Source organism: Lepus europaeus, chromosome 5 (assembly GCF_033115175.1).
Source record: "Lepus europaeus isolate LE1 chromosome 5, mLepTim1.pri, whole genome shotgun sequence".
Taxonomy (NCBI): Eukaryota; Metazoa; Chordata; class Mammalia; order Lagomorpha; family Leporidae; genus Lepus; species Lepus europaeus.
Genome location: NC_084831.1, coordinates 119,771,736 through 119,793,896, shown reverse-complemented (window position 1 = coordinate 119,793,896; position 22,161 = coordinate 119,771,736). Strand labels below are relative to the sequence as shown.

Here is a 22,161-nt window from a genome sequence, read left to right as displayed (position 1 = left end):
AGAATCAGAGTTACAGACAGAGAGAGGGAAAGACAGAGAGAAAGAACTTCCATCCACTGGTTCACTCCTAAAATGGTTGCAATGGCTGGAGCTGGACTGATCCGAAGCCAGAAGCCAGGAGCTTCTTCCAGGTCTCCCTGGGACACCGGTACCACAGATGGAAGCTTAACCTACTATGCCACAGTGCTGGCCCCATGCATTCTTTTTTAAACTGAATAAAATTCTGTTCTGTAGATGTAGATTTTGTTTATCAGTAAGTGAATATATGTGATCTTTACACTTTTTAGCCATTGGGAATAATTTTTTTTAAAGATTTATTTATTGGGGCTAGTGCCATGACTCACTTGATTAATCCTCTACCTGCGGCGCCGGCATCCCATATGGGCGCCGAGTTCTAGTCCCGGTTGCTCCTCTTCCAGTCCAGCTCTCTGCTGTGGCTTGGGAGGGCAGTGGAGGAAGGCCCAAGTGTTTGGGCCCCTGTACCCACCTGGGAGATCAGGAGGAAGTACCTGGCTCCTGGCTTTGGATCGGTGTAGCGCCGGCCATAGTGGCCATTTGAGGAGTGAACCAACTGAAGGAAGACCTTCCTCTCTGTCTCTCTCTCTCACTGTCTATAACTCTACCTGTCTAATAAATAAATAAATAAAAAGATTTATTTATTTAATTGAGAGGTAGAGTTACAGACAGAGAGAGGGACAGAAAGGTCTTTCATCCATTGGTTCGATTCCCAGTTGGCTGCACTGGCCAGAGCTGGGCCAGTCCGAAGCCAAGAGCCAGGAGCTCCTTCCAGGTCTCCCATGCTTGTTCAAGGGCCCAAGGACTTGGGCCGTATTCTACTGCTTTCCCAGGCCATAACAGAGAGCTGGATCGGAAGAAGAGCAGCCAGAACTCTTACTGGTGCCCATATGGGATACCACAGAGGTGTAATCCACTATGCCATAGTGCTGGCCCCTATTCTGCCATGAACATTCATGTACAAGTGTTTCTGTCAACATATGTTTTCATTTCTCATTAGTGTATTCTTAGACATAGAATTGCTGGGTTATATGTTAACTCTATTTACTCTTTTCATTAATTTACAGCTGTATTCTTTAAAAAAAAAAACATTTATTTGAAAGAGTTACACAGAAAGAGAAAGAGAGGCAGAGAGAGAGACAGACAGACAGACAGGTGTTCCATCTACTGGTTCAGTCCCCAATTGGCTGCAATGACTGGAGCTGCACCAATCTGAAGCCAGGAGCCAGGAGATTCTTCCAGGTCTCCCACGCGGGTACAGGGGCCCAAGGACTTGGGCCATCTTTTACTGCTTTCCCAGGCCATTGCAGAGAGTTGGATCGGAAGTGGAGCAGCCAAAACTTGATCTGGCACCCATATGGGATGCCGGCACTGCAGGCGGCGACTTTACCCTCTACTCCACAGCGTCGAGCTCTACAGTTGTATTCTAAAGTGGCTGCGTTGTTTTACATTTCCACTAGCAGTGTATGAGGGTTCCAGTTTCCCTACATCTTGCCAACACTTGTTTGTTACTTTGATTATAGCCTTCTTACTAGGTATGAAGTGGTATCTCACTGTAGTTTTGATTTGCATTTCCCAATGACTAATTATGTTGTGTATCTTTTCATGTTTTTATTGGCTATTTGTATACATTCTTTGGAGAAATGTCTTTTCAAATCTTTTGTCAATATTTTTGTTAAGTTATTTTTCTTTTTACTGAGTTGTATAAGTTCTTCATTTCATATGTTGCAGAGATGATCATAAATATAATTTTCTAAAAACTTCTCCCATCTAGTTGATTGTCTTTTATTTTCTTGATGGCATCTTTCGAAGCACAAAAAGTTCAGGTTTTTTTTTCATTTTGGATTATTTATTTGAAAGGCAGTGTTACACACAGAGAGGGAGACACAGAGAGAAAGCGATCTTCCATCTGCTGACTCACTCTCCAGCCTTTGGTGGGCCAGGCTGAAGCCAGGAGCCAGGAGCTTCATCTGGGTCTCCCATGTGGTGCAAGGGCCCAAACATTTGGGCTTTCTTTCTCTGCCTTCCCAGGCTCATTAGCAGGGAGCTGGATTGGAAATGGAGCAGCTAGGAATTGAACTAGCACCCACATGGGATGCTGGCATTGCAGGCAGTGGCTTAATGCAGCAAGCTACAGCTCCGGCCCCTCCAGCTTCATTCTTTGCATGTGAATATCCAAATGACCCAGCACCATATGTTAAAAAGATTGTTTTTTTCTTCTTTGAGGTGCCTTGGCATTCTTCCTGAAAAGCCTATTAACCATAAACATGAATATTTATTTCTGGACTTTGAAATCTACACCATTAATATATATGTCTCTGTTGTATGCCAGTACCACACTATCTTGATTACTATAGCTTTGTAGTAAGTTTTGAAATTGGAAAATGTGAATCTTCCAACTTTCTTTCTTTCTTTTTCTAGATTTTTTGGGTCTATTCTGGACCTCTTGCCTTTCTACATGAATTTTAGAATCGTTTGTCAGTTTCTGCAAAGAAGTCAGCAAGCATTTCAATAGGAATTGCATTGAATCTGCAGATCAGTTTGGGAATTTCTATCTTTGTGTTTTCTAATTCATGAATATGGGATATCTTTCCATTTATTTAGGGCTTCTTTAATTTCTTTCAGCTATGCCTTCTGACTTAACAGTGTGTAAGTTTTGTGCTCCTTTCATTAGATTTATTTATGCCTAGAGACAGGTGGTGTGGCCACAAGGGACAGCACATCCTGTATTGGAATGACTGGGATCGAGTTCTACCTCCGCTTCTGATCCAGCTTCCTGCTTATGTGCACTCTAGCAGGCAGCAGGTGCTGGTTCAGGAACTTGAGTCTCTGCCACCCACATGAGAGACCTGGATAGAATTCAGCCTGGCCCAGCCCCAGCTGTTGCAGACATTTGGAGGAGTGAACCAGCAGATGGAAGATCTCTCTCTATTTCTCTCTTTCTCTTTCTGTCATTCTCCCTTTCAGAGAAGCTTTGGGAGCCGGCAGGGTGGCTTAGCGGATAAAGCTGCCGCTTGCAGTGCCAGCATCCCATATGGGCACTGGTTCGAGTCCCGGCTGTTCTACTTCCAAGCCAGCACCCTGCTGATGTGTCTGAGAAAGCAGCAGAAGGTGGCCCAGGTGCTTGGGCTCCTAACCCCTGCACCCACATGGGAAGCCTGGATGAAGCTCCTGGCTCCTGGCTTCAGCCTGGCCCAGCCCTGGCTGTTCTGGCCATTTAGAAGTGAACCAGTAGATGGAAGACGTCTCTCTGTGTCTCTTCCCTCTCTCTGTAACTCTGCCTTTCAAATAAATAAATAATAAGCTTTTTTTAAAAGATGTATTTATTCCTAAATATTTTGCTCTTTTTGATACTATCATAAATGGAATTTTTCCTTAATTTCATTTTCAGATTGTTCATTTCTGGTGCATGATAAATGTAAATGATTTTTAATATTGATCTTTTTAAAGATTTATTTATTATTTGAAAGGCAGAGAAAAGGAGGGAGAGAAGGAGGGAGGGAAGGAGGAAGGGAGAGAGAGAGAGAGAGAGAGAAATATTCCATCCACTGATTCACTCCTCAAATGACTGAAACAGTCAGGGCTGGGCCAACCCAAAGCCAGGATCCTGAAACTCCATCTGTGTCTCTGACAAAGGTGGCAGGAGCCCAAGTACTCTGACCATCTTCCATGGCCTTTCGAGGCACATTAACAGGGAACTGGATCAGAAGTGGAGCAGCCAGGACTTGAACAGGTGCTCATATGGGATGCTGATGTCACAGGCAGTGGCTTAACATGCTGGGCCATAACACCAGCCCACTGAATCATTTTTCTAACAGCAGGTAATCACTCCAGATCTTGGTGAAGGAGTGACTCGATTGTCTGTAGTCCTGGGGTCTCTATCTAGTGTGGTTGTTTCTGGGGGTCGGTTGCTCAGGATTCTTGTCGTCTCCAAAAAGGAATTCAGGCATGAGACAGAGTAGCAGTAAGCATGCTAGCAAACTTTAACGAAGAGAAATAAGAGAGTATACCTGACAGACCAGGTGAGCATCTCAGTAAAGAATTGAGAGCTGCGTATTGATCTTGTATCCTGCAATATTACTGAACTCATTTATTAGTTCTAGTAGTTTTCTTTTTTTTAAGATTTATTTATTTATTTGAAAGGCAGAGTTACGGAGAGTCAGAGGCAGGGAGGGAGAGACAGAAAAAAAGAAGTCTTCCATCCATGGTTCACTCCCCAGTTGGCTGCAACAGCTGGAACTACAACATTCTGAAGCCAGAAGCCAGGAGCCAGGAGCCAGGAGCTTCTTCTGGGTCTCCCACATGGATGCAGGGGCCCAAGGACTTGGGCCATCTTCTACTGCCTTCCAAGGCCATAGAAGAGAGCTGGATTGGAGTGGAGCTGCTGGGACTTGAACTGGCACCCATATGGGATGCCAGCACTGCAGGTGGCAGCTTTACCCACTACGCCGGCCCCTCTAATAGTTTTTTAATGGATTCCTTAGGACTTCTATAGACAAGCTCATGTCGTATGAAAACAGAGAAGTTATGGTTCTTCCTTTCCAGTCTAGATGATTTTGTTTCATTATCTTTCCTAGTTGCCCTGGCTGGAACATTCAGTATGATGTTCAGTAGAAGTAGTGAGAGCAGACATCCTTCATGCTACTCCTGATCTTACAGGGAAAGCTCTCATTCTGAACCATTAAGTATGAGACTTGTTCTATGTTGAACCATGTTCTACCCTGGAGAATGTTCCACATGTGCCTAAGAAGAGTGTATCTTGGGGGCAAGCATTTGGCATAGCAGTTAAGACACTGTTAGGTATCTGCACCCCTTACTGGAGTGCCTGTGTTTGAATCCTGACTTCTCTCTTAATTCTAGCTTCCTGATAATGTGCACCCTGGGAGGCAGCAGGTGATGGCTCAAGTATTTGGATCTCTGCCACTCAATGTGGGAAGCTCCTAGCTTCAGCCTGACTAAGCCCTAGCTATTAAGAGCATTTGGGGAGTGAACTAGCAGAAAGAGGCCTGGTATGTGTATGTACGTGTGTGTGTGTGTATGCACACACCTCTCAAAGAATTAATTTTTATTTTTAAAAAACATTTATTCATTTATTTAAAAGGCAGAGACACAGAGAGGCAGAGAGAGAGAGGTCTTTCATCTGCTGGTTCAGTCTCCAGTTGTCCACAACAGCTGGAGCTGGACTGATCTGACACCAGGAGCTGGGAACTTCCATGGGTCTCCCATGTGGGTGCAAGGGCCCAAGGACTTGGGCCATTTTCCATTGCTTTTCCAGGCCATAGCAGAGACCTGGATCAGAAGTGGAGCAGCTGGAATTCAGACCGGCACCCATATGGGATGCCGGCATTTCAGGCCAGGGCGTTAGCCCACTGTGCCACAGCGCCTGCTCCCCATTAATTAATTCTAAAAAGAAGAGTGTGTCCCACTGTTGTTTCATGGAGTGTTCTATAAATGTCTGTTAGATCTGCTTGGTTTCCAATGCTGTTCCGGTCTCCCACTTCCTTGTTGATCTTCTAATTGTTTTATCTATTAATGAAAGTGAGGTATTAAAATTTCCAAGCAGGGGCTGGCACCATGGCTTAACAGGCTAATCCTCCGCCTTGCGGTGCCGGCACACCGGGTTCTAGTCCCAGTTGGGGCACCGGATTCTATCCCGGTTGACCCTCTTCCAGGCCAGCTCTCTGCTACGGCCCGGGAAGGCAGTGGAGGATGGCCCAAGTGCTTGGGCCCTGCACCCGCATGGGAGACCAGGAGAAGCACCTGGCTCCTGGCTTTGGATCAGCGAGATGCGCCGGCCGCAGCGGCCATTGGAGGGTAAACCAACGGCAAAGGAAGACCTTTCTCTCTGTCTCTCTCTCTCACTATCCACTCTGCCTGTCAAAAAAAAAAGTGTTTATATATTTTGGAGCCTGTACTGTGGCACAGTAGGTTAAAGCCCTGACCTGAAACACCAGCCATCTGGGGAGTGAACCAGCAGATGGAAGACCTCTCTCTGTGTACCTTTCTCTGTAACTCTGTCTTTCAAATAAATAAAATAAATCTTAAAAAATAAAATGTTCATATATTTTAATCTACTTGAAAGGTAGAATGACATAGAGAGGCGGAGAAAGAGAGAGAGAGATCCTCCATCCACTGATTGACTTCCCAAATGCCTATAATAGCCAGGGCTGAACCAGGCCAAAACAAGGAAACTAGAATACCATCCAGGTCTCACATGTGGGTGGCAGGGGTCCAAGCACTTGAGCCATAGTCTGCTACCTCCCCAGAATGTTAGCAGGAAGTTGGATTGGAAGTAGAGGTGCCAGGACACGAATTGGCACTCTGATATGGGATGCAGCTGTCACAAGCGGCAGCTTCACCCACTTGTGCCACAGTGCTCACCCCAAAAGACATTTTTAGAGACATCTTGGGAAACTGAAATACTGACCACAATTGATGACACTGAATTAATGTTAGTATTTTTATTGTGATGATACTGTTTTCTTTTTTTGACAGGCAGAGTGGACAGTGAGAGAGAGAGACAGAGAGAAAGGTCTTCCTTTGCCGTTGGTTCACCCTCCAGTGGCCGCCGCGGTTGGTGTGCTGCGGCCAGCGCACCGCGCTAATCCGATGGCAGGAGCCAGGTGCTTCTCCTGGTCTCCCATGGGGTACAGGGCCCAAGCACTTGGGCCATCCTCCACTGCCTTCCTAGGCCATAGCAGAGAGCTGGCCTGGAACAGGGGCAACCGGGATAGAATCCGGCACCCCAACTGGGACTAGAACCCAGTATGCCAGCGCTGCAAGGCGGAGGATTAGCCTAGTGAGCCGCTGCGCCGGCCCTATGATGATACTGTTTTCTTACAGAGCAGACTGTTCTCATTCTTAGGAATACATACTGAAATATTTATGGGTGAAGTGCTATAATATCTACACCATAATAATATCTACAAAATAGAAACAAATATATGTATATATATATTTATATTTTTATATAATATATATATATTATATATATATTTATAAATATATATATATATTTGTTTCCCCACATATAGAAGGTGAGTAAAGAGAGGGAGAGAGAGAAAGCAAATGTAACTAACCATTAAGAATTGGTGAATCCAGGTAAAGTTTATGTTTGTAAATATGATGAGAGAGCATGTAATCCCTAGCTTTGTCTTTACCTTACTGCCTTTTGAGTTATTGGTTTTTAAATTTCTTTTCATTACTTTTTGTTTTAATGCAGATTCCTGTATCAAGCCTGAGGGATACAGTCCTAGAACTAGCAGTGTTTGATCAACACAGGAGAAAGTTTGATAATTTCAGTTCACTAATACTAGAATGGAAATCCTCTAATGAAACACTAGCCCACTTCGAAGATTATAATGCCGTGGAGATGGTAGCAAAAGATGATGGCAGTGGGCAGACCCGGTTGCATGGTTTGTGCAAAGTAGTGAATCCTTTTGTATATTGTACCTGTTAAATGATTCTACACTAGATTTTCCTTATGGGCAAGGATTTAATTTGGATTTTATCGTCTGTCACCTTTCATTTTATTTATTTTTAATTATTTGTTTATTTTTATGTTTTGAAAAAAGATTATTTGAAAGAGTGACAGAGTCGGAAAGAGATCTTCCATTTGCTGTGTCGCTCCCCAAATGTCCACAACTGTTGGCATTGGACCAGTCTGAAGCCAAGAGCCTGGAACTCCATCTGGGTCTCTGACATGGGTTGCAGGGGCCCAAACACTTGGGCCATCTTCTGCTGCCTTCCCAGGAGAATTAGCAGGAAACTGGATCAGAAGCCGAGCATCTGGGACTCAACCATTGCTGCAATATGGAATGCTGGCGTCACGGGTGGCTGCTTCACCTCCTGCACCACAATGGCCCCTTATTTTTATTGTTATTTGAAAGGCAGAGACAGAGTAATTTGGAGCTGGTGCTGTGGTGCAGTCGGTTAAAGCCCTGGCCTGCAGCACTGGCATCCCATACAGGCTGTTCTACTTCCGATCCAGCTCCCTGCTGGGAGGCAGTAGAAGATGGCCCAGGTGCTTGGGCCCCTGCACCCATGTGGGAGACCTGGAAGAAGCTCCTGGCTCCTGGCTCTTGGCTCCTGGTTTCAGATTGGCCCATGTCTGGCCATTGTGGCCATTTGGGGAGTGAATCAGCAAACTGAAGACCTCTGTCTCTCTCTCTGCCTCTGTCTCTCTGTAACTCTGCCCTTCAAATAAATAAATAACTCTTTTTTTTAAAAAAGAAAGAAAAGAAGAGAAAAAGAGAGAGAGAAAGATGAGGGGGAGGGGGAAGAGTAAGAAGGGAGGAGGAGAGGGAATGAGGGTCACATTACAGATTATAGAAGACCTCAAATACTAGCTGCAGAGCTTGAATTGACCTAATAAATATAGTTAGCCATTTAAAGTGTTTGAATAAATGATTGTAGATACACATATGTATATGAAGATAGACATCTACATATCAGAACAGTGTAGAAGAGTGGAGGGTCCCAAAAGACTGTCCATGTAGTTCTTGTTCCCATTTGTAAGTCAAACAAGAACACCTCATACATTTGGTGAAATCCTATTTTTGGAATCAGTGACCCTCACAGGTGGAAAGAATTGTAGTTTTGCCTGACCCAGTCTCTCATTTAATAAAGGCACTGTGTCATAGTGGGTAAAGCCACCACCTGCAGTGCCGGCATCCCATATGGGTGCCAGTTCAAGTTCCGGCTGCCCCACTTCTGATCCAGCTCTCTGCTATGGCCTGAAAGCAGTGGAAGATGGTCCAAGTCCTTGGGCCCCTGCACCCATGTGGGAGACCCCAGAAGAAGCTCCTGGCTCCTGACTTTGTATTGGCACAGCTCCAGTCATTGTGACCATCTGGGGAGTGAACCCAGCGAATGGAAGACCTCTCTCTCTCTCTACCTCTGCCCCTGCCTCTCTGTCATCCATGTCCCATGTTGGAGTGCCTAGGTTTCTAGTCCCTGTTCTGTAACTGATTCTAATTATTCCTGCTAATGGATACACCATGAGGCAGCAGGTGATTGTGCAAGTACTTGGGTCCCTGCAACTCACACGAAGAATCTAAATTGAATTCCTGGCTCCTGAGCATTTGAATGTAAACCAACAGGTGTGAGCTGTGTGTGTGTGTGTGTGTGTCAAATAAAATAAATTGGAACTTTTCAAACAAGTTCATGAAAATTGTGTATTGTTTTTAAAACTATGAATTTCAATTTTTTTCACCAAAATAAATTTATTTTTTAATTCTACTTTTCCACAAACTATTTGAAATATCTCCCTAGTGGCAGAGTTAACACAGAGTTAGAATGTAGTTTCCATTTCTCATGTATTCCCCCCATTCAGTGTTTTCCTCCTCTGCAATAAAACACCATTTGGAAAAGATTGGGACAAAATTTGGTGTTCTGGAGATACTTTTTATGGTTTTTAAAATTTATTTATTTGAAAGGCGGTGTTACAGAGAGGCAGAGAGAGAAAGAGAGAGTGGACTTCCATCTGCGGGTTCACTCCCCAAATGGCCACAACGGCTGGAGCTGAGCCAATCCGAAGACAGGAGCCAGGAGCTTTTATATTCTACATGTTACTGGCGCGTTTTTTTTTTTTTTTTTTTTGTATTTTTGTATTTTGTGTTTTCTGTATGTTATTGTATGTATGTTATTGTATTGTATTTCTGTATGTTTTCAGGTCATCAGGTCCTTAAAGTACATGGGATAAAAGGGACGGTACTCATTGGAGTCAATTTTGTGGGCTATTCAGCAAAGAAAAGCCCAAAGGTAAGTGAAGATTATGAAATAAGATGTATAAATTGAGCCAGCACTGTGGCACCTTGGGTTAAAGCCCCAGCCTGCAGCTCTGGCATCCCATATGGGCGCCAGTTCAAGTCCCAGCTGCTCCTCTTCTGATCCAGCTCTCTGCTATGGCCTGGGAAAGCAATAGAAGATGGCCCAAGTCCTTGGGCCCCTGCACCCACGTAGGAGACCTGGAAGAAGCTCCTGGCTCCTGGCTCCTGGCTCCTGCTTCAGATCAGATCAGCTCTGATCGTTGTGGTAATTTGGGGAGTGAAACAATGGAATGGAAGCCCTCTCTCTCTGGCTCTACCACTCTCTCTGTAACTCTGTCTTTGGTATAAAAAAATAAATCTTTAACAAAAAAAAAGAAGATTTGTAAATTAGGGGTGGGCATTATGGAACTCTGGGTTAAGCTGCATCTTTGGACGCCAGTACCCTGTACATGCCTAAGATCAAATCCCACCACCGTTTCTGATCCAGCTTCCTGCTAAAGCACCTCAGAGGCAGCATATGATGGCCCAAGCACTTGGGCTCCTGCCACCCACCTGGGAAATCTGGATGGAGTTCTGGGCTCCTGACTTCTGGCCCAGCCCCAGCTGCTTCAGGCATTTGGAGAGTGAACCAACAAATGGAATCTCTCTCTCTGCCTCTCTCCCTCCTTCCCTCCATCTCTCTTTATCACTCTGCCTTTCAAATTAAACAATTGAACCTTAAGGCTTTGTTTTTTTCTTTTTAAAGATTTATTTTATCTGAAATACAGGGTGATAGAGAGAGGGAGGGAGAGAGGGAGAGAGAGAGGGAGAGAGGAAGAGAGAGGGAGAGGGAGAGAGAGAGAAAATCTGTCCACTGGTTAACTCTCCAAATGACTCCAAAGGCCAGTGCTGGGCCAGGCTGATGCCAGGAGCTTCATCCAGCTCTCCCACATGGATGCAGGGGCCCAGAGACTTGAGCCATCTTCCACTGCTTTTCCCAGGCCATTAGCAGGGAGCTGGAGCAGAAGAGGAGCAGCTGGCACACAAACCGGCGCCCACATGGGATGCCGGCACCGCAGGCAGAGGCGTAGCCCACTATGCTGCAACGCCAGTCTTGAGAATTGTGCACTTCTGTGATTCTGTTACCTTTGGCACCAGTGAGTACTGGAATTTTCTCTCACTGAGCTGAGAAATGAGAAATTGTATGGTTCTCCTTACATTTCTAGGAAATTTCCAACTTGCCCAGATCTGCAGCTGTGGAACTGCTCCTGGTGGATGATGTAACTGTGCTGCCTGAGAATGCTACCATCTATAACCATCCCGATGTGAAGGTAGAAGCTGTGTGGGTCTTGTGAAGGGGAGTCATGTTGGAGGGGAGATTATTAAGAGTATGAGAAAGCACTCACTTGGGGCAAGCATTTGGTGGCTAAGCTCCTCCTGGGATGCTCACATCCCATGTCAGAGTTCCTGGGTTTGGGTCTGGTTTCATTCTCCACTCCAGCTTCCTGCTAATGCACACCCTGGGAAGCAGCAGGTGATGACCCAAGTAGTTGGATCCCTGCCACCCATGTGGGAGAACAGGATGAAGCGCCTGCCTCCTGGCTTCCGCCTGACCCAGCCCACGTTGTGGCAGGCATCTGGGTAGCTTAGCAGCAGATGGGTGATCTCTCTCTATCTCTCCTGTCTTTCTGCCTTTCAAATAAATTAAATAAACAAATAAAATTTTGAAAAACATTCACTTATGTGTTGAAAATCACATTCATATGTATAACACATATAATAATTAGCTGTAATATTCTTAAGGTATATTTAATAATATTTTATATTGTGTCCATTAACCTTAATATTTTAACTCCACATCCTTTTAGATAAGTGGAAGCCATTCCCTTTGAGTTATTTATAAACTGAATGGAAAAGAATATTGTTGTCTGATTGTTCCATAGGAAACATTTAACCTCGTGGAAGGGTCTGGTTATTTTTTGGTCAACAGCAGTGAGCAGGATATTGTTACCATCATTTATATGGAAGCAGAAAGCTCTGTCCAGGTGAGTTGTGAGCTATTCCCAGACTGATGGTCTCAGGCCAAGTTCATTATTAGGCAAATCATTAAAAATTTCATTGTGTGTCTAAAACTTGTTACAAAAGTAACATTTGCCTCTCTTTCTTTCACCTAATTGATTCTTCAACCAAAAATAGCTAAAATACTGGGCAAGTTTTGCTTCTATCTGAACTGAGAACAGTATAGCATACATCTAGATTAGATTCCCATTAAAAGTAGGCTAATTTCCATAGGTTTCAAAGTGTATACCTGTGTAGATAATTAAATATACTAATGACTTTATAACTTGAGTATATCGTGTTTTCAGGCAGACTATGAAAACTGAAAATATTAAGCCGACCCCACAGACAGTATGCCAAAGGACTTGTTTTTAGTTGACCTGCAGTAATAAAAATACCTAAAGATAATATTTATACTTATATATCTTTCTAAGAGCTCAAACAAATTTAACTTTAGATGTCTTTGTTTTAAAAAAAGGGAGTCAGACACTAGGTGCTGACAAAAGATGTGAAAAAACATGCTGTTATTCAGAGCTATAGTACAAGGAGGAAGAGTGAAGTGTCAGTCGGCTCCAACTGGTGATCTCAACACGTGTATATGGCCTTGATTCTCTTCTTGAAATTCTTTCCTTGTCCATACTTAACAAGCTGGATATGTATGTTAGATTCTGCTTGAATTCCATCAACTTAAATTCTACTCTGTGTCAGTCAATATTTATTAAGGTACTTTGCCATGAAATGAAACATCATGTTAAGGAGACACACTACACTATGCCTGAAATATGTAAAGGAACCTTCAAGAGTTCCCATCCCAAAGGAAGTAAGATGTCGCATTTTCCACTTTGAGGAAAATAGTTGCTCTGATTGTGCTTGGACCATGTTTGCTTCTTTACTCAGCTGCTATCATCTTCCTTCTAGTTAATTCCAGTGCATCCTGGATTTCTCACCTTAGAAGTCTATGATCTTTGCTTGGCCTTCTTGGGCCCAGCAACAGCCCACCTCAGAGTGTCAGACATACAAGAGCTGGAGCTCGATCTGATTGACAAGGTGAGAGATGTTTGCTTTGTCTCAGGTATGAAGTGAGCTTCATTCTTATTCCCTAACAACACTCAATATAGTTTCTTCTCAGCTACTAGGTGTGTATAGCAGGACTCTTGGTAGTGTTTATAGAAATACCAGTCCTTAAAGGACAATACTCCGGCCTGTGTGCCGGGTCCATGCGGGCGCCCATGCTGCACAGCGCAAGGTCACCATGGCAGAGCTGCAGCAGCTCCGGCTGCAGGAGGCGGTGGACTCCATGGTGAAGAACCTGGAGGGGGAGAGCATCCATAGATGCAGGGCTTCTTCACGTTCCAGTGCAGCACTAGCTGTGTAAGGACAGCCGGGTGTCCATGCAGCAGGTGCACCAGTGCATCGAGCACTGCCACATGCCTCTGGCTCAGGCCCAGGCCTTGGTGACAAGCGAGCTGGAGAAGTCCCAGGACTGCCTGGCCCGGTGTATCATGCATTGCAATGACAGAGCCAAAGATTCCATAGACGCAGGGAATAAGGAGCTGCAGGTGTCGCAGCAGCTGGACAATTGTGTGACCAAGTGTGTGGGTGGCCACATGTACCTCATCCCAACCATGACCAAGAAGATGAAGGAGTCACTCTCATCCATCAGGAAATAAAAGTCTGCCGGTGGCCATCGGGGCTGTGGGAAGGAATCTATTTTAAAAAGGAATGGGAACTTTAGTCTTTTGTGAATGAAGTTATGGAAGACAACAAGTTTAAAGCTTATGAAACTTGCCTCTGGACACTGATTCTTTTATATTTCAATCCTTGGAAGTGAAATTAAAAAAAAAAAAAAACTGGTGCTAAAATCTGGGTTAGAGATACAGGGGAGTGTTTTCGAGCCTAAACTTCATGTGGCAAGGGTTTGTGCTGGCAGTAGGGCCCTCCCTTGTATCCAGGCAGAGCCCCCCAAAGCACCAGATTCTTCTTACCTGCACAGGTAGCACTAGGCGGGTGGGTTCCTCTCATCTGCCTGAGGTCCGGTGCAGTTGGACAGAGGGGCTTCTGTGCATTGCCAGCCTCCTGTTTGGCAGCGCCGACGCCACACTGTTTTCCATACATTGTAACACAGAATTCACAAGGTCACTAGTGGAACAGGGGAAAATATGTTTCTGGGCCTTTGTTTTGCTTGGTTTTGTTTTATATACAAGGGCATGAGGTTGATTTAAGATGTGGAGTTGGGAAGGAGAGTAGTTTGGGAAAGAATTTTTTTTTTTTTACAGAAGATCAGTTTAGTATATATTAAGTAAAGATTTCAACAGTTTGCCCCCACATAGCAACACAAAGTGAAAAAATACTGTTGGAGTACTAGTTATAGCATTAAATAACAGTGTACAGCACATTAAAGAAAGAGATCCTACATGATATTTTTTAAAAATTAATTTTCTATGCCATTTCCAATTTAACACCAGGTGTTTTTTTTTTTCATTTTCAATTATCTTTATATACAGAAGATCGATTCAGTATATACTAAGTAAAGATTTCATCAGTTTGCACCCACACAGAAACACAAAGTGTAAAAATACTGTTTTAGTACTAGTTATAGCATCACTGCACATTGGACAACACATTAAGGACAGTTCCCACATGAGATGTAAGTACACAGTGACTCCTGTTGTTGACTTAACAATTTGACACTCCTGTTCATGGCGTCAGTAATCTCCCTAGGCTCTAGTCATGAGTTGCCAGGGTTATGGAAGCCTTTAGAGTTCGCTGACTTTGATCTTATTCCGATAGGGTCATAGTCAAAGTGGAAGTTCTCTCCTCCCTTCAGAGAAAGGTACCTGGGAAAGAATTTTTGAAGGACCCTGTGGACTGCATCTTTCAGCCTGGAGACAAGCAAACCCAGGAGAAGTGAAGTCACGCAGGGTGTGGGAAGCACAGCTCCCCTCTCACGGGTCCCAGGATAAACTTGTGGCGACAGTTTCCCCTTGTAAGGAAAGGGGGTTTTGACTGTGACTTATACCAATATCTAGGAATGAACGGTAAAAGGTGAACTACTGGCTATATAACAAAGAGCTGCCGAGTACTGGGTTTGGAAGAACCTGAGTTTTGTGTAACAGAATGGGGTGAAAGCCCAAATGGAGCATTGCTTACTTAGCCCCTGAGTTAACAGAGCCTTATTCAGACAACCCCCTGGCGACTGGAAGGTCAAAGGAGGAAAAGCAGCAGCCTGGGGAGCCTCAACTGCCTGAGAGCGGAGGAAGGGAAGGGAGCCCCACATTACCAGGTCCCATCTTGTCTGGGGCCCTTGCAGCACGCAAGTGTTGTGCCCCAGAACGGCACCTTATCATTTTTGATAAGGATCTTGTTTTGTTTTTTTTTAAGAACTTGCTGAAATGATAATATAGCTGTCTGTTCACTGTTTGAATGCTGTGATATATTTTTCTAGTTGTTTGGTTTTAAAGAAAATAAATAAGGTTTAATCCCCGCACCCCCCCCCAAAAAAAAAGGGACAATACACCAACATTAAACATGATGAAGGTAAGTAGAATGTTAAAGAGCAACTTAAACAATACACATACATTAGGCTTATAGGATCAAAGGCTGACCAGGAACATTTAGCATGAACAAAAAAAGAAGTTGTCTCCCTTTAAGAGTTAGACAGCCCTTGATGAATGAGATACCTCTATTAAACATCTACTATTTCCTTTTTTAAACTACTAGGTTGAGATAGGCAAGACTGTGTTAGTGACTGTGAGGGTTCTTGGCCCTTCCAAACGTCCATTTCGAAATAAATACTTTCAAAACATGGAGCTTCAACTGCAGTTGGCTTCTGCCATTGTTACCCTCACGTAAGTATCATTTCAATACATCTTTCTCCTTATGCCTGATATTATGGGACTCTCCCTCCTGGGAGCCTGGGCAGCTTTCTCTTAGGTTACTTCAGATTTTCTCCTTTCGTTTTATTGGGTGGAGGGTGGGGTGGGGAAACAGGTAGAGAGAGAGAGAGAGCTGCCTTACACTGGCTCATTCCCTAAATACCCCTCAGCCAAAGGAGCCAAGAATTCAATCCAGGCTTCCCATGTGGGTGGCAAGGACCCAACTACTCCACCCATCACCTGCAGTAGCAGAAAACTAGAATCAGGAGCAGAGCCTAGACTCAAACTGAAGGGCTCCCTTTTGGGACGAGTCCTAACCCGACTTTTAACGGCTAGACCAAGTGCCTGCCACTCCTCTCCTTTTCTGATACAGTAAATTTCAGCCCACAACTCACTTCTCATATTCAGCCCTCTACAAAATACCTATTTCAGGTTCTCAGATATTTTGTTTGGGGACTAAAATCATGTGTGTGTCATTTATCTTTCCATTTTTAAAAAAGATTTATTTATGTATTTATTTACTGGGGGGAAGGGGAGCATCTTCCACGTACTAGTTCAGGGCCAGGCCAAAGCCAGGAGGCAAAAACACCATCCTGGTCACGCTCTTGAGTGTCAGGGGCCCAAGCACTTGGTCATCCTCTGCTGCCTTCCCAGGCACTTTAGCAGGAAGTTGGATCAGAAGCAGAGTATTCAAACTGGTGCTCCAGTGTGGGATGCCAGTGTCACAAACAACTTAACTTGCTGTACCACAACACTGGCCCCTCCCTTTTAAAAAAAATTTTATGTATTTATTTATTTGAAAAGCAAAGTGATAGGCGAGGGAGAGAGAGAGAGAATCTTCCATCTCCCCAAACTGTGTGCAATAGCCTGGCTAAAGTCAGGAACTCAGAACTCCGTCTTGGTCTCCCATGTGGGTAGCAAGGACCCAAGTTACTTGGGCCACCTTCTGCTGCCTTCCTAGGTGCAATAGCAGGAAGCTGGATTGGAAGCAAAGCAGCCAAACTCTAACTGGCACTGTGATATGGGATACGAGAGTCTCAAGCAGCGCCTTTACCAGCTGTGCCACAACGGCCAACCCAATATTTCCATCTTTTAAAATTTCTCCTTGTGGGGGAGGGTGCTGTGGCTTAGCGGGTAAAGCCGCCACCTGCAGTGCCAGCATCCATATGGATGAGTCCTGGCTGTTCCACTTCCAACCCAGCTCCCTGCTAATGTGCCTAGGAAAGCAGTAGAAGATAGCCTAAGTGCTTGGGCCCCTGCCACCCACATGGGAGACCCAGAAGAAGCTCCTGGCTCCTGGCTTCGAATCAGCCCAGCACCAGCCGTTGCAGCCATTTGGGGAGTGAACCAGCTGATGGAAGACCTCTCTCTCTCTCTCTCACTCTCGCTCTCGCTCTCTCTCTCTCTCTCTGCCTCTCTGTAACTCTGCCTTTCAAATAAATTTTAAAAAATAAATATTTTTTAAAAAATTTCTCCTTGGAGGACCAGCATTGTGGTGTAGCAGGTAAAGCTGCCACATACAATGCCAGTATCCCCTATGGGCGCCAGTTCAAGTCCTAGCTGCTCCACTTCCGATCCAGCTCTCTGTTAATGTGGCTGGAAAAGCAATGGAAGATGACCCAAATACTTGGGCCCCTGTACCCACGTGGGAGATCCGGAATAAGCTGCCTCCTGGCTTCAGATGGGCCAGGCTCTGGCTTTTGCGGCCATTTGGGGAGTGAACCAGTAGAGGGAAGAGTCTCTCTCTGTCTCTCGCTCTCTCTGTCTGTGTGTGTCTCTCTCTCTCTCTCTCTCTCTCTCTCTCTCTCTCTCTGTGAACTCTGCCTTTCAAGCTAAGGGACTATCAAAAATCTGTTTAGAAGCAGAGACACTGTCATTCTCTCTGAGAACGGAGAAATACAGGAATTCCAAGACAATTTAGTATTTGCAAGTTTGCCAATCTATGTTTATATTGCCCTATTCCTTTGGAACCTTAGAACAATTTTTTGTCCCTCATAATCTTCCTATCATTGCTATGAAATTTGTCTTGGCTCTGGAAATTTACAACTATTTTCTTGCAGTTCCCCCTAGCCAGAATTAAAATGAGCATAAAATGTTAAACATCTTGAAAATCTGCATTGCTGGCCATTCTCAAAAATAAATATTTTAGGGCCCAGTGCTGTGGCATAGTGGGCTAGGCCTCCACCTGTGGCACCAGCACCCCTTATGGGATGCTCCTTTTTCAATCCAGCTCTCTGCTATGGCCTGGGAAAACAGAGGAAGATGGCCCAAGTGCTTAGGCCCCTGAACCCATGTGGGAGACCCGGAAGAAGCTCCAGAATCCTGGCTTCGGATCGGCACAGCTCCAGCCATTGGAGCCATTTAGGAGTGAACCATCAGACAGAAGACCTTTTTCTCTGTCTCTCCCTCTATCTGTAACTCTACCTCTCAAACAAATAAAATAAAACATTTAAAACAAATCTTTCTTACTGATAAATGCATGGATCTTTGTAGGCTAATGGACGAACAAGACGAATACTCTGAAAATTATATCCTTCGAGCTGTCACTGTTGGGCAAACCACACTTGTAGCTATTGCCAGAGACAAGATGGGGAGAAAATTCACATCAGCTCCTCGGCAAATTGAAGTAAGGAAATTATCTCATCCAAAATTTATACTTCATCTTTTTTAGTATTGTGTATCTTTTTCTATTTAGTTTGCACAAATTGAAAATCAAATGACCAAAATATAAAAATATGAGAGTTGTCTAACTCTTGAACAACTTATAGTTTGCTTTTGGTCTTTTGTTTTCTGTAAAACGTAATGCAGTTCTTGTAGAAAAAAAAAATTTTTTTTTTTTTACAGGCACAGTGGACAGTGAGAGAGAGAGAGAGACAGAGAGAAAGGTCTTCCTTTACCGTTGGTTCACCCTCCAATTGCCGCCGCGGCCGGCACGCTGCGACCGGCGCACCGCGCTGATCCAAAGCCAGGAGCCAGGTGCCTCTCCTGGTCTCCCATGGGGTGCAGGGCCCACGCACTTGGGCCATCCTCCACTGCACTCCCTGGCCACAGCAGAGAGCTGGCCTGGAAGAGGGGCAACCGGGACAGAATCCGGCGCCCCAACTGGGACTAGAACCCGGTGTGCTGGCGCCTCAAGGCAAAGGATTAGCCTAGTGAGCCATGGCACCAGCCTCTTGTAGAAATTTTGCAAAGCACAAAAGAATGTTTAAAATGCAGCATAAGGGCCGGCTCCGCGGGTCAATAGGCTAATCCTCCACCTTGCGGTGCCGGCACACCGGGTTCTAGTCCCGGTCAGGGCACTGTATTCTGTCCCGGCTGCCCCTCTTCCAGTCCAGCTCTCTGCTGTGGCCAGAGAGTGCAGTGGAAGATGGCCCAAGTGCTTGGGCCCTGCACCCCATGGGAGACCAGGAGAAGCTCCTGGCTCCTGGCTTCGGATCAGTGTGATGCGACGGCCACGGCGGCCATTGGGGGGTGAACCAACGGCAAAAGGAAGACCTTTCTCTCTGTTTCTCTCTCACTGTCCACTCTGCCTGTCAAAAAGAAAGAAAGAAAGAAAGAGAGAGAGAGAGAGAGAGAGAGAGAGAGAGAGAGAAAGAAAGAAAGAAAGAAAGAAAGAAAGAAAGAAAGAAAGAAAGAAAGAAAGAAAGAAAGAAAGAAAGATGCAGCATAAGGGGCCAGCACTATGGCTCATTTAGTTGGTCCTCCACCTGTGTCACCAGCATCCCATATGGGTGCTGGGTTCTTGTTCTGGTTGCTCCTCTTCCAGTCCAGTTCTCTGCTGTGGCCCGGGAGGGCAGTGAAGGATGGCCCAGGTGCTTGGGCCCCTGCACCCGCCATGGGAAACCAGGAGGAAGCACCTGGCTCCTGGCTCGGATGGGCGCAGCACGCCAGCCGTAGTGGCCATTTGAGGGGGTGAACCAACAGAAGGAAGACCTTTCTCTCTGTCTCTCTCACTGTCTAACTCTGCCTGTCAAATTAAAAAAAAAAAAAATGCAGCATAAAAGTCACCTGTAGGGGCCTGTGCTGTGGCGTGCTGCACCAGTTCAAGTCCCAGCTGCTCCACTTCGAATCCATCTCTCTGCTAACACTCCTGGGAAAGCAGTGGAAGCACTTGGGCCCCTGACCCACCTGGGCAACCCAGAGGAAGTTCCTGGCCCCTAGCTTCAGATCATCCCAGCTCCGGCTGTTGCAGCCATGTGGAGAGTGAACCAGCAGATGGAAGATTCTCTCTCTCTCTCTCTCTCTCTCTCTCCCCCTCTCTCCCTCTCTCCCTCTCTCCCTCTCTCCCTCAGTCTCTGCCTCTGCCTCTGCCTCTCAAATAAATAAATAAATATCTTTAAAAAAAAAAAAAAAGCTGCCACCTGCAGTGCCAGCATCCTTATGGGCACCAGTTCGTGTCCCAGCTGCTCCACTTCCAATCCAGCTCTCTGCTATGGCCTGGGAAAGCAATAGAAGATGACCCAAGTGCTTGGGCCCTTGCACCCATGTGAGAGACCTGGAAGAAGCTCCTGGCTCCTGGCTCCTGGCTCCTGGCTGCAGATCGTCCCAGCACTAACCATTGCAGCCATTTGGAGAGTAAACAAGCGGTTCTTAAGATATCTCTCTCTTCCTCTCTCTCTCTCTGTATCTCTCTGCCTCTACCCCTACCTCTCTGTAACTACCTTTCAAATAAATAAGGGGCTGGCACTTCTTTAAAAATAAATAAATACATAAATAATCTTTTTTTTTTAAATAAAAGAGTGGTTGCCTCTAAGTAGCAGAATTACAGGTGACCTTTTTTAAAAGATTTATTTATTTGTTTGAAAAGCAGAATTACAGAGAGGCAGAGGCAGAGAGAGAGAGAGGTCTTCCATCTACTAGTTTACTTCCCAAATGGCCGCAACAGCTTGAGCTGGGTTTTTTCTAAGCGAGCAGCTTCTTCCAGGTTTCCCAAATGAGTACAGGGACCTAAGGACTTGGGCCATCTTCCACTGCTTTCCCAGGCACATTAGCAGGGAGCTGGATCAGAAGTGGAGCAGTGGGGACTTGAACCAGGGCCCATATGAGATTGCTAGCACTGCAGGCGGCACTTTTACCTGCTATGCCACAGCCCTGGCCCCAAGGCAACCACTCTTAAGATTTCAGTTAGGGGTGATGTTGTGGCACAGTGAGCTAAGCCGCTGCTTGAGGTGCTGGCATCCCATATCTGGGCACAGGTTCATATTGTAGCTGCTCCGCTTCTGATCCAGCTCTCTGCCAGTGTGCCTGAGAAAGCAGTGGATGGTGGCCCAAATACTTGAGACTCTGCCACCCACGTGGGAGAACTGGATGGAGTTCCTGGCTCCTGGCTTCAGTCTGCCCCAAATCTGGCTGCCTACCTTTCAAACAAATAAATATTTAAAAGGAAAAGAAAACAGACTTTTACTACAACAAGTGAAAAAGGAGAGGCTGATGTTGTGGCACAGTGAGTTAAGCCACTGCTTGAAATCCCGGCATCCCATAATGGAGGACTCGTTCAAGTCTTGGCTACTCTACTTCCTATCCACCTTCCTGCTCATGTACCTGGGAAGACAGCCAATGATATCCCAAACCTACACTCGCCCACCCATTGCTACCGTTTGGGGAGTGAACCAGTGAATGGAAGATTCTCTCTCTCTCTCTCTCTCTCTCCCTCTTTCTCCCTCTCTCTCCCTCTCTCCCTCTCTTTCTGCCTTTCAAATAAATAAGTAAATCTTAAAAAAAATATTTCAGTGGATTTCCTTCACTTTTTCCCCTGTGAATATTTTAACGTGGATAACTCACACTTGTTTTCATCTGAATCTTTTATCAAAAGTATTTTCTTATGTTATTAAAAGCTAATTGTTGGTGAAACTGGGTAATAGGTGCCTGAGAGCTCATTGTTCAAAAAAAGTTAATTGTAAATATAAATTTAAGCCGGCGCCATGGCTTAACAGGTTAATCCTCCACCTTGCGGCGCCAGCACACCAGGTTCTAGTCCCAGTTGGGGCACCGGATTCTATCCCGGTTGCCCCTCTTCCAGGCCAGCTCTCTGCTATGGCCTGGGAAGGCAGTGGAGGATGGCACAAGTCCTCGGGCCCTGCACCCGCATGGGAGACCAGGAGAAGCGCCTGGCTCCTGGCTTCGGATCAGCACGATGCGCCGGCTGCAGCAGCCATTGGAGGGTGAACCAATGGCAAAAAGGAAGACCTTTCTGTCTCTCTCTCACTATCCACTCTGCCTGTCAAAAAAAAAAAATATATATATATATATATATATATATAATTTTAATGGCCACTTTTACTCCAGTGTGTGGATATATAGTAACATATGTAAGCATTCCCACTTAAGCCACTTAAAACTTTTTGCTATTATAAATACAAGTAGTAACTTCTTTGTACATAGTTAGAAGTTTTCCTTAGACTAAGACCAGTCATTTGTTATGAAATTGATGCTAGTTAGTTATTGTCGTCTTTTGGGTTTTCTCC

The 22,161-nt window shown here is 45.2% G+C and overlaps 1 protein-coding gene and 1 pseudogene across 1 annotated transcript in view; both read left to right on the top strand.

Moving 5' to 3' along the window:
• NUP210L (nucleoporin 210 like) overlaps positions 1-22,161 on the top strand; it is a 122,346-nt gene that overhangs the window by 72,083 nt on the left and 28,102 nt on the right. The window contains exons 17-23 of the mRNA XM_062190152.1: positions 7,238-7,430; positions 9,689-9,777; positions 10,991-11,095; positions 11,708-11,809; positions 12,741-12,869; positions 15,543-15,670; positions 18,191-18,323. Coding sequence (XP_062046136.1) covers positions 7,238-7,430; positions 9,689-9,777; positions 10,991-11,095; positions 11,708-11,809; positions 12,741-12,869; positions 15,543-15,670; positions 18,191-18,323 — 879 coding nt within the window. The remainder of the gene's footprint in view (positions 1-7,237; positions 7,431-9,688; positions 9,778-10,990; positions 11,096-11,707; positions 11,810-12,740; positions 12,870-15,542; positions 15,671-18,190; positions 18,324-22,161) is intronic.
• LOC133760998 (protein FAM136A-like) lies at positions 13,075-13,542 on the top strand (annotated as a pseudogene).